Below are 17763 nucleotides of genomic sequence, written 5' to 3' on the forward strand. Positions count from 1 at the left end.
ACAGACACACATTCCACTAGTCAGCGGTGTAAACTACAACACACACACATTCCACTAGTCACCTGTATAAACTATAATATACACACATTCCACTAGTCACCTGTATAAACTATAATATACACACATTCCACTAGTCATCGTTCTAGTTTATAACAAACACGCATTATAATGGTCGCTGATCTAGTATATAACAAACACACATGCTACTGGTCAACGTCCTGAAATATAACAGACATACATTCTACTGGTAATCGTTCTAGTATATAACAAACACACATTCTACTGGTCAACGGCCTAAAATATAACAGACACACATTCCACTAGTCACCGGTATAAACTACAACAAACACACATTCTACTGGTCAAGGTCCTAAAATATAACAGACACACAGTCCACTTGTCGCCGGTATAAACTATAAGAAACACACATTCTACTGGTCAAGGTCCTATAATATAACAGACACACATTCCACTAGTCACCGGTATAAATTACAACAAACACACATTCTACTGGTCAAGGTCCTATAATATAACAGACACACATTCCACTAGTCACCGGTATAAATTACAACAAACACACATTCTACTGGTCAAGGTCCTATAATATAACAGACACACATTCCACTAGTCACCGGTATAAGCTACAGCAAACACACATTCTACTGGTCACCGGAATAAACTATAACAAACACACGTTCTACTGGTCAACAGCCAATAATATAACAGACACACATTCTACTGTTCAACCGGAATAAACTATAACAAACACACATTCTACTGGTCAATAGCCAATAATATAACAGACACACATTCTACTGTTCAACCGGAATAAACTATAACAAACACACATTCTACTGGTCAACGGCCTAAAATATAACAGACACACATTCCACTTGTTGCCGGTATAAACTATAAGAAACACACATTCCACTGGTCAAGGTCCTAAAATATAACAGACACACATTCCACTTGTCGCCGGTATAAACTATAAGAAACACACATTCCACTGGTCAAGGTCCTAAAATATAACAGACTCACATTCCACTTGTCGCCGGTATAAACTACAAGAAACACACATTCTACTGGTCAAGGTCCTTAAATATAACAGACACACATTCCACTAGTCACCGGTATAAATTACAACAAACACACATTCTACTGGTCAAGGTCCTAAAATATAACAGACTCACATTCCACTTGTCGCCGGTATAAACTATAAGAAACACACATTCCACTGGTCAAGGTCCTAAAATATAACAGACTCACATTCCACTTGTCGCCGGTATAAACTATAAGAAACACACATTCCACTGGTCAAGGTCCTAAAATATAACAGACTCACATTCCACTTGTCGCCGGTATAAACTATAAGAAACACACATTCTACTGGTCAAGGTCCTTAAATATAACAGACACACATTCCACTAGTCACCGGTATAAGCTACAGCAAACACACATTCTACTGGTCACCGGAATAAACTATAACAAACACACGTTCTACTGGTCAACAGCCAATAATATAACAGACACACATTCTACTGGTCACCGGTATAAACTATAACAAACACACATTCTACTGGACAACAGCCAATAATATAACAGACACACATTCTACTGTTGAACCGGTATAAACTATAACAAACACACATTCTACTGGACAACAGCCAATAATATAACAGACACACATTCTACTGTTCAACCGGTATAAACTCTAACAAACACACATTCTACTGGTCAACGGCCTAAAATATAACAGACACCCATTCCACTAGTCACCGGTATAAACTACAGCAAACACACATTCTACTGGTCACCGGTATAAACTATAACAAACACAAATTCTATTGGTCAACAGCCAATAATATAACAGACACACATTCTACTGTTCAACCGGTATAAACTATAACAAACACACATTCTACTGGTCAACGGCCTATAATATAACAGACACACATTCCACTAGTCACCGGTATAAACTACAACAAACACGAATTCACCAGTCTGGTCAATAACAGACATGTCATCTACTGGTTAAAGGTCTAGTATATTACAGACACACATTCACCAGTCCGGTCAATAACAGACAAGTCGTCTACTGGTTACAGGTCTAGTATATTACAGACATACATTCACCAGTCTAGTCAATAACAGACATCTCGTCTACTGATAACATATCTAGTATATAACAGACACACATTCATCAGTCTTGTCAACAACAGACATGTCATCTACTGGTTAAAGGTCTAGTATATTACAGACACACATTCACCAGTCCGGTCAATAACAGACATGTCGTCTACTGGTCACTGGTCTAGTATATTACAGACACACATTCACCAGTCTGGTCAATAACAGACATGTCTTCTACTGGTTACAGGTCTAGTATATAACAGACACACATTCACCAGTCTGGTCAAAAACAGACACGTCTTCTACTGGTTACAGGTCTAGTATATTACAGACACACATTCACCAGTCTGGTCAATAACAGACATGTCGTCTGCTGGTTACAGGTCTAGAATATTACAGACACACAATCACCAGTCTGGTCAAAAACAGACATGTCGTCTACTGGTTACAGGTCTAGGATATTACAGACACACATGCACCAGTCTGGTCAATAATAGACATGTCGTCTGCTGGTTACAGGGCTAGAATATTACAGACACACATCTACAGCAAACACACATTCTACTGGTCAACGGCCTATAATATAACAGACACACATTCTACTGTTCAACCGGTATAAACTATAACAAACACACATTTCACTGGTCATCATTCTAGTTTATAACAAACACACATTATACTGGTCAACGGCCTATAATATAACAGACACACATTCCACTAGTCACCGGTATAAACTATAACAAACACACATTATACTGGTCAACGGCCTATAATATAACAGACACACATTCTACTGTTCAACCGGTATAAACTATAACAAACACAAATTCTGCTGGTCATCGTTCTAGTTTATAACAAACACGAATTCTGCTGGTCATCGTTCTAGTTTATAACAAACACACATTCTACTGGTCATCGTTCTAGTTTATAACAAACACACATTATACTGGTCAACGGCCTATAATATAACAGACACACATTCCACTAGTCACCGGTATAAACTACAGCAAACACACATTCTACTGGTCATCGTTCTAGTTTATAACAAACACACATTCTACTGGTCAACGGCCTAAAATATAACAAACACACATTTCACTGGTCATCATTCTAGTTTATAACAAACACGAATTCTGCTGGTCATCGTTCTAGTTTATAACAAACACGAATTCTGCTGGTCATCGTTCTAGTTTATACAAACACAAAGTCTACTGGTCATCATTCTAGTTTATAACAAACACGAATTCTGCTGGTCATCGTTCTAGTTTATAACAAACACACATTCTACTGGTCAACGGCCTAAAATATAACAAACACTCATTATACTGGTCAACGGCCTATAATATAACAGACACACATTCACCAGGCTGGTCAATAACAGACATGTAATCTACTGGTTATAGGTTTAGTATATTACAGACGCCCATTCAACAGTTTGGTCAATAACAGACATGGCATCTACTGGTTATAGGTCAAGTATATTACAGACGCACCTTCAACAGTTTGGTCAATAACAGACATGTTCTACTGGTCAACGGCCTATAATATAACAGACACACATTCACCACTCTGGTCAAAAACAGACATGTCGTCTGCTGGTTACAGGTCTAGAATATTACAGACGCACAATCACCAGTCTGGGCAAAAACAGACATGTCGGCTACTGGTTACAGGTCTAGAATATTACGGACACACAATCACCAGTCTGGTCAAAACCAGACATGTCTTCTACTGGTTACAAGCCTAGTATATTACAGACGAACATTCAACAGTTTGGTCAATAACAGACATGGCGTCTACTGGTAATAGGTCTAGTATATCACAGACGCACATTCAACATTCTGGTCAATAACAGACTTGTCATCTACTGGTTATAAGTCTAGTATATTACAGATACACATTCACCAGTCTGTTCAATAACAGACATGTCACCTACTGGTTATAGGTCTATTATATTACAGACGCACAATCACCAGTCTGGGCAAAAACAGACATGTCGTCTGCTGGTTACAGGTCTAGAATATTACAGACATACAATCACCAGTCTGGTCAAAAACATACATGTCGTCTACTGGTATTAGGTCGAGTATATTAGAGACGCACATTCAACAGACTGGTCAATAACAGACACGTCATCTACTGGTTATACGTCTAGTATATTACAGATACACATTCACCAGTCTGGTTAGTCATCGTTCTAGTTTATACAAACACAAAGTCTACTGGTCATCATTCTAGTTTATAACAAACACACATTCTACTGGTCACCGGTATAAACTATAACAAACACAAATTCTACTGGTCATCGTTCTAGTTTATAACAAACACGAATTCTGCTGGTCATCGTTCTAGTTTATACAAACACAAAGTCTACTGGTCATCATTCTAGTTTATAACAAACACACATTATACTGGTCAACGGCCTAAAATATAACAAACACTCATTATACTGGTCAACGGCCTAAAATATAACAAACACTCATTATACTGGTCAACGGCCTAAAATATAACAAACACTCATTATACTGGTCAACGGCCTATAATATAACAGACACACATTCTACTGTTCAACCGGTATAAACTATAACAAACACACATTCTACTGGTCACCGGTATAAACTATAACAAACACAAATTCTGCTGGTCATCGTTCTAGTTTATACAAACACAAAGTCTACTGGTCATCATTCTAGTTTATAACAAACACGAATTCTGCTGGTCATCGTTCTAGTTTATACAAACACAAAGTCTACTGGTCATCATTCTAGTTTATAACAAACACACATTCTACTGGTCATCGTTCTAGTTTATACAAACACAAAGTCTACTGGTCATCATTCTAGTTTATAACAAACACGAATTCTGCTGGTCATCGTTCTAGTTTATAACAAACACACATTATACTGGTCAACGGCCTAAAATATAACAAACACACATTTCACTGGTCATCATTCTAGTTTATAACAAACACACATTATACTGGTCAACGGCCTAAAATATAACAAACACTCATTATACTGGTCAACGGCCTATAATATAACAGACACACATTCCACTAGTCACCGGTATAAACTATAACAAACACACATTATACTGGTCAACGGCCTAAAATATAACAAACACACATTTCACTGGTCATCATTCTAGTTTATAACAAACACACATTCTACTGGTCAACGGCCTAAAATATAACAAACACTCATTATACTGGTCAACGGCCTATAATATAACAGACACACATTCACCGGTCTGGTCAATAACAGACGTGTCGTCTACTGGTTATAGATCTAGTATATTACAGACATCAACGGCCTATAATATAACAGACACACATTCACCACTCTGGTCAAAAACAGACACGTCTTCTACTGGTTACAAGCCTAGTATATTACAGACGCACAATCAACAGTCTGGTCAATATCTGACATGTCATCTACTGGCTATAGGTCTAGTATATTAAAGACGCACATTCAACACTCTGGTCAATAACAGACTAATGGTCGCTGATCTAGTATATAACAAACACACATTCTACTGGTCACCGGTATAAACTATAACAAACACAAATTCTATTGGTCAACAGCCAATAATATAACAGACACACATTCTACTGTTCAACCGGTATAAACTATAACAAACACACATTATACTGGTCAACGGCCTATAATATAACAGACACACATTCACCGGTCTGGTCAATAACAGACATGTCATCTACTGGTTATAGGTCTAGCATATTACAGACACACATTCACCAGTCTGCTCAATTACAGACATGTCGTCTACTGGTAATAGGTCTAGTATATTACAGACGCACATTAAACAGTCTGGTCAATAACACACAAGTCGTCTACTGGTTATAGATCTAGTATATTACATCCCCTCATTCAACAGCCTGGTCAATAACAGTCAAGTCGTCTACTGGTTATACGTCTAGTATATTACAGACACAAAATCATCAGATTTGTCAATAACAGACATGTCGCCTACTGGTTACAGGTCTAGTATATAACAGACTGATGAATGTGTGTCTGTTATATACTAGACCTGTCACCAGTCGACGACTTGTCTGTTATTGACCGGACTTGTGAATGTGTGTCTGTTATATTATTGGCTGTTGACCAGTAGAACGTGTGTTTGAGACTGTTGAATGTGTGTCTGTAATATTAGACGACATGTCTGTATACCAATATGTCATATCACGTCAAACCAGCAGACGACATGTCTGTTAATGACCAGACTGGTGAATGAGTGTCTGTAATATACTAGCCCTATAACCAGCAGACGACACGTCTGTTATTGACCAGAATGTTGAATGTGCGTCTGTAATATGCTAGACCTATATCCAGTAGATGACATGTCTGTTACTGACCAGACTGTTGAATGTGCGTCTGGAATATACTAGACCTATAAGCAATAGACAACATGTCTGTTATTGACAAATCTGATGATTTTGTGTCTGTAATATACTAGTCCTATAACCAGTAGACGACTTGTCTGTTATTGACCAGCCTGTTGAATGTGCGTCTGTAATATACTAGACATGTAACCAGTAGAAGACATGTCTGTTTTTGACCAGACTGGTGAATGAGTGTCTGTAATATACTAGACCTATAAGCAATAGACAACATGTCTGTTATTGACCCGACTGGTGAATGTGTGTCTGCAATATGCTAGACCTATAACCAGTCGAGGACATGTCTGTTATTGACAAATCTGATGATTTTGTGTCTGTAATATACTAGCCCTATAACCAGTAGATGACATGTCTGATATTGACCAGACTGGTGTATGTGTGTCTGTAATATGCTAGACCTATAACCAGTCGAGGACATGTCTGTTATTGAGCAGACTGGTGAATGGGTGTCTGTAATATGCTAGACCTGTAACCAGTAGATGACATGTCTGATATTGACCAGACTGGTGGATGTGTGTCTGTAATATACAAGACCTGTAACCGGTAGATTACATGTCTGTTATTCTCTAGTCTGGTCAATAACAGCCATGTGTCATCTACTGGTAATAGGTCTAATATATTACAGACGCACAATCAACAGTCTGGTCAATAACACACAAGTCGTCTACTGGTTATACGTCTAGTATATTACAGACGCTCATTCAACAGTCTGGTCAATAACAGACATGTCGTCTGCTGGTTTGACCTGATATGACATATTGGTATCTATTTGCAGATAATAGCTCCAGTCTACTAAAAGCTTCTTCAATAATGCAAAGTTTACCGTCATGTGTAATAATTTTTTTGTCAAATTGTCATATTTTCTCTGAAAGTCAATACAACAGACGTAATGCTAAGTACACACAACACCCTGGGGTGTTAACGCGTGTTTGTCAAACATACGTACAGGAAATTCCATTCTCCACCGCGCATTGGACATGCTCCAGTTGCGGCCGAAGTGCATTAGATCCAGCAAACCTGAAGTTTTGTGCTCATGAAGAAAATACGTGTATTACAGTGGATAAGAAACGGACAGGCCTATTAGTTTAAATTGCGCATGAATTTTACATGACGACACAGTCAATATTGATGTATCTTGTGGGTTGATCTGTAGCGAAGGGAACAAATGAACAGCCACATCAAATTATTTATTTTTTCGCGACCGTTGAAGATCTTAATGAAATTAACAAAACGGACAAGCGAGCGATATTTTCTTTTCGATACGCAATATTTTGGTGCTCTTACCTAAACGATGGAGCGAGCAGGCACTTTTATTTTTTTACATACAGTGACGTTCTATAGGTCTCTCACGTTCAATATTTTCCTATTTGGTTATATGTTGAATAATTTACTATTTTCCAAAATGTACATGACTTCTTATTTCGTCCCAAGGCAGTATGTTTGCATATATCAAATCTACTAATACAAGAACACATCCGCAGAGATCTTCACTGGTTTTATTATGCTTACACAGTACTTTTAGTGTTCAGAAGTTCTGGAGTTTCCATCAATACCGTTATTGAAAGGGGAATAAAGGATAATTACAAAAAAAGATTAAAAATTACTTCTGGACCTACATGGGTCATCTGATAAACATAGCGGATAATCACGGTGGGTTTTTTTTTAAACAAAATACCTCCTTGTCTCAAATTCGGTTTCACACGTTTCCGAACATAGGTATGGTACATTGTATTTTCTACTTGGGTTTGCACTAATTCTTCCAATTGCATTCGATCATCCGAACGCGCAGATAACCTCGTTTGAAAATAATCCATGAAGACATGACAGCTCAACAGAACCTGATCAAAATGTTGGTATCCTTAACCTAACAATGAACTTTCCTGATAACGTTATAAAACACACAGAGCAATCATCCTCGAAATAAAATATCCTTGTTCGGATAAAGGGCAACAAGTTCAAAAAACTGTCAAAACCGAAAACCACTGCGCACTGATACCATCTTTTCTAGATTATGTTAATTATGTTACATAGTTCATTAATAATACTGAATAGGAAATTAATTATATTAGACAGGTAATTAATTATGTTTAGTTTGTCATTAGTACTGCTAGATAAGGCATTAATTATATTAGATAGGTCATTAATTATGTAAGATAGGTCATTACTAGTGTAGATAGTCATTATGTTAGATAGGTCATTAATTATGTAAGATAGGTCATTACTAGTGTAGATAGTCATTAATTATGTTAGAAAAGGTCATTAATAATATTAGATAGGGCTTTAAATTACAGAGGTCCAGGCTGGTGACAAGTGAGATGATAAAATAGGGACTTTAGACGACATGATAACAACATAAAGGCAAATACACGGACATGTATTTTCAATAACGTAATGCGTTTCTTCCCAATCCTTTTTTAATACTATTTCTGTCATCAATCTTTGTCATCGGATTTCCGAGAATTGCCAATGACAATGCTCCAGAGACTGTATATCGATAACACGTTTTGCTACTTCGCCAGAGTAGTAATGACATGCTCGGGTCAGGCAACCTGACACGGCTAGCTTATCAATCATAGATAGTTAACGATAGAACTATAATGATGACCCTGTTGGTAAGAACTCAAAACGTATTACCAGCTGTGGTGAAAATTGACAAGTTTATTTTTCCTTGGTATTCTTTTATTACATTCTGTATTGTTATTTTTAACGGCATTTTGAAAACCTTGGGTAAGGTTCGCAGAAATAAGCCGTTCTGAGAAAAATCTTAGCAACCTGCAAAAATATAGACGCATCCAAGTACCTTACATATAGGCTGCATAGGTAATTGAAATAATTCAGTTTAAAGGCTACAATTTCTAGGGGCCTTTTCAACCAGGCAGCTGCCTCCAATGCTCATATAGTTTTCTATAATCACCTCGGCGCTAACACACTTTTTAAAAGTTACTCGTAAAAAGTGTTGGGGGGGGGGGGAGCTGAGTGCTGCCAATGTCTGCATACACCACGCCATATTGCTGATAGATATAAATCTCCATTTAAATTCCGCCGAAAATATGGTGACGACATCCCAAAGGCAATCATCTCTTTCGGATCACGTGTATAACATGATTCGGACAAAAGTTCGTCACATAGTTTATAACGAATCGTAGAAGTGACCAAACGCCGCATAAAGTTGTTTTTTTCCAACTTCTTTATTATTTGTTTCTGCTTGTTGTTGTTGTTGTTGTTGTAAAAGAACGCAGCAAAACAAATGATGTTTAGAAAGGCCCCAAGATGTGTTTGTTGTTAAAAGTGAAAATGGTGTTGCTGATATTACTAATTGATTTAAGCCCAAATTCAAGTTTTAATATGAATTTTTTGTAAACACACCAACAAATGCAGATTGTGCATAACTAAATATCATGATGCGGAAGAAATCTGAAATAGAATAATAAAAATGACTTTCCAGTACCTCAAAATATAAGTCACGTGTGTACTGTTTTCAGTGCTACAGTGTATCCTTGTCTTGTGTACCGCCGGAAGTGTTATTTGAGTGTTACATGTAGCAGAGTGTCCGGTCCCGTATTAGTATCGCTCAACCAGACGCTTGATCACGTATATAGTAGCTTGTGTAGAAAACAAGTGTCTGGTTGAACGAGACTAATTCCGTATATGTGGAGCTTCCGCGTGTTTCCTGTGTAACATATACATGTAATCTTTGCGTCAAAACCATAACAAAGTATTGTATCCCAATGGTCCTGGACGTGAGCGTTTTGCGATACTGTATTGCGTAATCAAAATGTTTTACACGTGTTTTTCGAAGATAATCGATTGTCCGGTATTGCAGTTAGTAAAATAATAACGGACGCTATTTCCTTAACGTAATCGGTCACACAAACCATCAATCAGATTACTGCTGAGGTTTGTAAGATACAAAAAATCTCGTTACTATCATATTAAATTAGTTTAAAGTAATACAGGCATCTGTATATACGCCATCTTAATTTATTTAATGTAAATTGAAAAGGTTAGATGTAGGTTAGATGTAGGTTAGATGTGAAGAAATTCTGCCTTTCGATATTGTTTATTTGCCCTGCGCTTCCATATTTGAATCTTTCTTATAATAAAACTGATAACATATTTGAATTATTTTTTATTAACAGGTACAAATAGTAGTCACTATGGCCACCGGAAGACACAACTACGTCATAGACCTTACTGTGATCCGATTGGCTAGCCTTAATCAGATGTTAGATCCTTGGATTTACATTCTACTCCGGAAGACTATTCTTGACAAACTGAAACTAAGTTTTAAAAAAGTCTTCTGCTTTTGTTGTCCGACTCAAGAGGTAGAGGAAGGTACAGACCAAAATGCGCATGCTCATCATCTTAGATGTTTCCGTAAGCAATACAATACTGCAGGACCGCAGCATCTGTGTCACTATCAGAACATACCGGCGGGAGTAGGGTCGTGTCGAAATCACTCAAAGAAATGTTCTAAAAGATCAGACGGAAGTAGGAATAAAAAACATTCACTTCCGGATGTTATGAGAGAGGCACACTCACTCAGTCCCCAGGGTGACTTGCTGAGACCGGATGTTGCAGCTGGCGACACCTACAATGAAATATGCAATCAATGTCAATCAACTCATACTCATTCAAAATTAGAGAAAAAATCGTCGGTCCCGATAGAATGTGCTTACGCTAACAGTGTACTTATGGGACAACAGTGTAACCATGGTTCTGATGACGACAGTGACAGTTCAACGAGCCATGAACACTGTAACATTTGCTCGGGTGTGGAAGAGTCGCAGACTAACGATGTATTCTCCGATCCGGCGGTAGAGACCCTAGAGTCAGAGGTGTTCATGACAAAAACCACAACCAACAGCGGAGGTGGTGGAGGGGAGTCCAACAACCTTCTACAGGCTCCCGTGTCCAGTTCCCGCCGCCACCTCTACTCTGACGTCATTCCATCGTTTAGGTCATTTCGCCTTCCCAGGTATGTAGCATTAGCAAGTTAAGCCGTTTGTCGTCATCTATTTGCTCCATTTTGCTTACCATAATTAATTCAGATGATCTATTTGATTTGTTTAGAATGAAGGTAGTATTTGGCTGTTATATGAGCCGTTTCGGCGTTTATTGACTATTACGATCATTAACTGACAATAGTAAAATATTAGTGGACATGTAACAAGCGATGAATTTAAAAGTCTATAAATATTATAGAACCCGTGATTATAGATCTTGATTACTAACATCGTTAATCTCGATAAATTTTCGTAATCAAAGTAAACACCGATGACAGTGGTACGCACCATTAATTTATATCGCTTTTATATACAGACACTGGACAGTTGTGTCAGTGAACCGATTGGCCTCGCGCACTGTGGTTTTCCATGGTTGTAATCAGCTAATGGTCCTCGTTTTCTCTTTGTGGGATAGTCTGCCAGAATTGTTTAATTCAGGCCATATAAACAATTAACAAGTCTGCTGAATCTCTGCAGAGCAGTTTTGCGGCCGATTCACGATTAACACCGTAACGTTGGTGTTTTATAGACCGTCTGGTACCATATCGATCTGCGACCAGCTCGAGAAAGAAGCCTAGTTTGGTCACTAGGACCTGTGGTGCCCGTATAATGGTGAACTGATACCCAACCAGTGATTATATCATTTTGACGGGAATGTTGTCTGGGACGAAGCGATTTAGGCACCTTTGTTTCACGGGAAATAAACAGAACAGTTGCCTTTACATTAAGTATAAAAACACTTAATCAAGATTATATATTGACCCAAGTAACGTTATTTGTGGAATGGTTTTGTTAAAAATACGCTGTAGAAAGAGCAGATTCCATTCAGACGAGTTTTTTGCTCAAAGTACGCCAGTTAAGTTTCATCTGTATTCAGTATTGATTGTATGTGTTAATACAACATAATTTGGATATGTCTAGGTTTTTGTGGAATTCGATTTAGTTTTCTGACACAAATCCATTTCTTTGTGCTTGTTATGAACAAAACTTCTGGGCAGTTGATTGGTTGGCTGTTTGATTTAGGTTTTTATCATCGCCTTTTTTTAAAATGCAGGGTTTACAGTCGCTACCATTTTTACTTTGCATTATGGGAGAGACAAAATGAACCTGTAAAGTTTTTGCATCCGGAAGAAACCGATGAATATTAGATAACTTACTTTGGACTTTTCGATTTTTCTTCTTTTTTTTTTTTTGATCGGTTTCTGACCCGATAATGTATAGCCTTCTGATGGTAACATTTTTTTTCTAATATTAAACGTTAAACCCAAGTTGTGTTTATCTTCAAAGGAACATGCACAATGTATGCTGTGCTAGTGTAAATAAAATATATATATTTTATTCGTTCGTCATGATTTAAAGTATTGATTTGCCAACAAAACTAAATCACATTCGTTGTTTTATTAATATTTTGCAGACGAAAGAGTAAAAGGATCAAGTCAGCAACCTGATGTGTTAGCCGTCGATATGTTCAACGGGAGACAACTGTGACATTTTCTGCATTACCAAAATATCTATGTGATAATGTTCAAAGGGAGACAACTGTATGAAATGTTTTGCATTACCAAAATCTAATATTGATAATCAAGCGTCAGTGTTGATCAAAAAGGAAAAGGTAATGCTGTAAAACTCCTCTCTGGGAAGATTTTTTGTGATTGGTAACTTAGTTGATTACTTTATTACACATTTGAAACGTTAAATCAATTATAATAATTCTACCACGTCGCAGATGAAACGATTTCAGTTTTTCTATCGATTTATATGCGAGACTGTTACACCCTGAACAAATACAAACCAAAACTTATCTACTCGGCGGGTTCCATAATATCCAGGTCCTGACCTGACTTGGCGAAACTCTTACATCGTAAGGCAATACGACTGATCGCTTGACGAATTGTTTACACGCACATAGGAACAGCCAAATTGTACAACAGATTATCTACGTTGCGCCGCTTTGTAAGCAAAAATACATTTCGTTAAATCGGACGTGGTAAAGTAGATTTTATCATCATGTAATATTAACCATTGTTTGGTATTGCAACAATATAACCCTACCAAATTCAGAAGGCACGCATAACAGTATACAGTTGTTTCATGCCTTATCAGTCAACAGTCAAAACTATTTTCCCGAGGAGTTGGGTCCCAACTCCGAGGGAAAATGGTTTTGACTGTTGACTGATAAGGCATGAAACAACTGTTTTGTTACTTGACTAATGAAAAACAAAAAGTTTCATGTCGTATGTGATGTTTAGATCTACCGAGAGACGACCGTCAACAATCCAGTACCAAAAACGCTTGATCGTTCGATTACCTAACACGTGACCAGTCAACAGTTTTGCGGTAGCACACATTAGCTATAGTTCGTTGGTGAATTGTCTGGGAAACAGTCGAAATTGATTAAAATGCATTTATATAGCGAGTCAGGTAATAACAATGAATGACATTACCCATGTGCTGATGCCATCATTACGTCGATGTCATGTTGTAACGTTGAATGAATACCACTGACCCTCCTAGAAGAAAACCGTTTTGTTCATTAAGTTAATGATGCATACCTTTATTTTAAGTTAAAAACTGAATTTTGGTAATTTAATCAATAATTTCAAATCTTTCAAAATGATAAATTTAAGCACTGAACTGCTTTCTGGTTGCATTCATAAAGTCAGTATATGTTGGAATTGACTACTTCCATGAAGCGCGTTGAATTTGTCATTTCCATCCGTAATTCATAATCAATTTGCCAAATGAAAGCAAAAGAATACATCAATTAATGTTTATTGATGTTGATCATCCTCGAAATATGATTCATAATCAATTTGCCAAATGAAAGCAAAAGAATACATCAATTAATGTTTATTAATGTTGATCATCCTCGAAATATGATTCACAATATCTTACGTGTAAATGGTGAATATTTCTTAATCGTTCATATTTTGAGGAAGATCATTTTAACACAAATCAAAGATAGCATTTGAAAGGATATATACAACCTAACTTTAACACAAATCACAGGTATAATGTGTTATGTTATATTCATCCTTAACTCCAACACTATTCACACTTTCCTTTATCATACATGGAATGCGACTATTGTCGACTTCAACGAAGTACATCTATTTCAATTCAACAATGTTGATTTGTGTAAAGAACTTAAGAGATATAAATTCAAATCATTAATAATTCAAAAGTCATTCACTGTTGTCAAAAAGAAAACAATAGAAATAAAAGGTCGAGTTTAAATTCATATGGTGGTGGGGGGGGGGGGGGGATTAAATTGTGGTTACAGGTTTAACTATCCGTAACGTTACTGAGTAAAAAAATTACCTCGTTGAATTTTACATTATAAGGCGCGAAAGTTAACACTGTATAGCATTGTATTACTTTACACGTGTGGCGCGTGTTTTGTTGTTGTTTGTATGAGTTTATGTTTTGCCCAATATCTTGACAGTCGAATGTTGAGGTCCTGTATCTAGTGAGAATGACACTGTCTGTGATACACCATGCTTTATGTATATTGTAATAAATTATTTTTGTATAAACTCTTTGTCGTGTTATGTGTTTCTGCGATACACCACGTGTTTATAACACAAGGACGAGTCGAATTGTTGCTATTCGACCAACATGGCGGCTTCTCACAGATCTTGACCTGGGAATGAATCGTAAGAATGATAACTCTATCTACTTTATAATCTATAATGATGCACGAAACTGTTTACCAATGTCGTCCCCGCAATGTCTGTCCTGAAACCTTTCCACACATATGACATATGCGCCATATTTGTGTTAGTGCGCTTTGGTGTTGCTCTGCTCTGAAATCTGGTAGAGTTGATGTAACATCGGATTCCCTTCTAGTGGTATTTTACGATTACTGTTGTTATCGCTCCACTTCTGTTTACCTTCTCTTTTCGTTCCTTGTCCCACTTCAATAGTATGACATTGTATCTAGACGACAGCAGATCGAATAACGATTAACCGGTACTCTTACTGGACAGGGTTTATTAGCCTGTGTCCACGTTTGACGAGGGGTAGGCCACGCTATACAAACAAAACATGGGCGTTTGTCAATACCATTAATTCTGTTTTTAGAATGATGAGTTTTCACGATTCAAAGTATCGGGAACGTGGATAGCGTATAGCAATCAAGCACATAAGCAGTCCCCTTAGTCGGGATAGTAACACAAGAATACTTGTCTCATTGCAGACAAGACACTAGAGAACTGCAATGTAGCCTAATGATTCAGAGTATCGGTAACGTACGGCCACCTACCGGTCAAGTCAATGGTGACATAATACGTGTTAGGAAACACTAGAGAGAAATGTCACGTTATAGTTTGTTGTTCTATTCCGTCTTTGCGTATTGCTGAGTTATCTTCTCTTGAGAGCCGGTATTGATTGTTACGTCCTTGGTTTGTGTGAAAAAAATACGTCGTTTTCTCAAAAATTGCTGACGTTACTCTCACAAGCAAATGACGTAACAATCCCTACCTGCTCTCAAGAGAAGATAACGCTGCAATACGCAAAGACGGAATAGTAGCGTAACGTCATTGTCGTAGTATGGTCCTGATTATAACTTTCGTGTAGGAGGGCCTTAACTATGTACCCTATTTGTACGAAAGACATCACATTTTCCAAAGAATTCATACTCCCTTCACCGTCTTGTCCTTGTGGTTCATTGCAGTCGCGATTGTTGGCGTGTAGCTATATATTGACAGATGACTCTATGATTTAAATACGTTTCTTACAGGATTTTTTTATCATTATTACCATTCATCGGATAGGTTCATCATCATTTGCATTATTGTAAATGAAAACAAGGTGGGTATGTAAAGGAAAAGTAAGATCCCACAAGACGAACCAGCATTGTGTAATTAATCCAACATATGCTTATATGGGCAACTGTATATGTACACTGGTATTAGATTTAATCTATCAACACTGAAGAAACTTACAACTTAACTACTTGTCCAGATGGTTTGAGGCAAATTGCAGTAATACCTATGTGTGGCAAGGTTTCAAAATTTCGAAAAGGACAGTTCTTACTTGGACATAAGACTTTAAACATTTCATAATTCTCTCACCAATTCGGTGAAATGCAATGCTATCATATCTGTTTTAAGACCAATAGTTTGCTGATACTCGAAACTCAAGGGGTTACGGCTTCGCTATCGTCACCCCTGGAATATGTCATAGCAAAATCGAAGGCGCAGTGTGCACCAAATTGTAGATGAGACAAGAAGACTAATTTAACCCTTTTATCAAAAGAATAGTGTTGGTCGCGTAACGGTAAAATTGACTGGCTTTCAAGTCGGGTTTTGCTCCTCTGTAATCTTCAAAGAACAGGTGTCAGCCTAGCGATTGGTCAGGTTTTTTTGCCTGAGACCAATCAAATAGCTAGCCGCGTACCTTCAAATTTGCTATGACATATTCCAGGGATTTAGCTGGATACTCCTGGATATCGAATATGGAAGAGTAATAACATTGCACGAATGAATGAGACGCAAGGATGTTTGGTATATGATATTGTGAATAAGATAAAAATAATTCCGGATATTATTTTCAGTCATCCGAGCTCTAAATAGTTTCAATACAAATGCAGGTTAGGGGTTCTATATATGTTATATATGAAGAATGGCAGACGTTAGGTGAAAGTAAAGTGAAGCACGCGGATTTCAACTTTGTTTTGTTAAATTTGTTAGTTTTTTTTCGATACCACTTCCTTAACAGAAGATGGCATGTATAAACTGTCTACATAAAAAATTATACGTTAGTTCTATCAGGAAATCCATCCATCTATTTTATATTAACAATGTCTGACGTTATTTAAAAAAAAACAGGCTGACACAAGACAAATGAGATGGCTCCAAAACATCATACCATTTGTAGTTACATCGCCATGATTAGGTAGTACTATTTATAAGCTGTTAAAGACGTATTGCTTAGTAGGTGCAAACTTAATACTTAAAGCTGACAGTGCAAGTTAAAAAGCTTTCATTGAGATTAAAAAATAAATAAATTTTACTCAAAATATATTTTTTCTGTTTTTTTAAGACTTCCCCGTCTCTTCAGACTATCGTTTCTAGGGAAGTGACGACATTTTAGTTTGGTCCTCAAAACCAGAAGAAGAAAAAAAATGAAAAAAAACTGGTTAGTAAAATACAAAGGTACAATGGAGAAACTTTATGACCTAAGAAAAAGATGTAGGTACAATCGAAA

The 17763-nt window shown here is 37.1% G+C and overlaps 1 protein-coding gene across 2 annotated transcripts in view; it reads left to right on the forward strand.

The window, feature by feature from the left end:
- LOC110443654 (prostaglandin E2 receptor EP4 subtype-like) overlaps positions 1 to 13640 on the forward strand; it is a 55903-nt gene extending 42263 nt beyond the window's left edge. For both annotated transcript variants that reach the window (XM_021488005.1, XM_021488006.1), the window contains 2 exons: positions 10687 to 11525; positions 12968 to 13640. In XM_021488005.1, coding sequence (XP_021343680.1) covers positions 10687 to 11525; positions 12968 to 13001 — 873 coding nt within the window. In that variant the 3' untranslated portion in view covers positions 13002 to 13640. The remainder of the gene's footprint in view (positions 1 to 10686; positions 11526 to 12967) is intronic.
- Positions 13641 to 17763: the final 4123 nt, after the last annotated feature.

The sequence above is a fragment of the Mizuhopecten yessoensis genome, unplaced genomic scaffold, assembly GCF_002113885.1.
Source record: "Mizuhopecten yessoensis strain PY_sf001 unplaced genomic scaffold, ASM211388v2 scaffold716357, whole genome shotgun sequence".
Classification (NCBI taxonomy): Eukaryota; Metazoa; Mollusca; class Bivalvia; order Pectinida; family Pectinidae; genus Mizuhopecten; species Mizuhopecten yessoensis.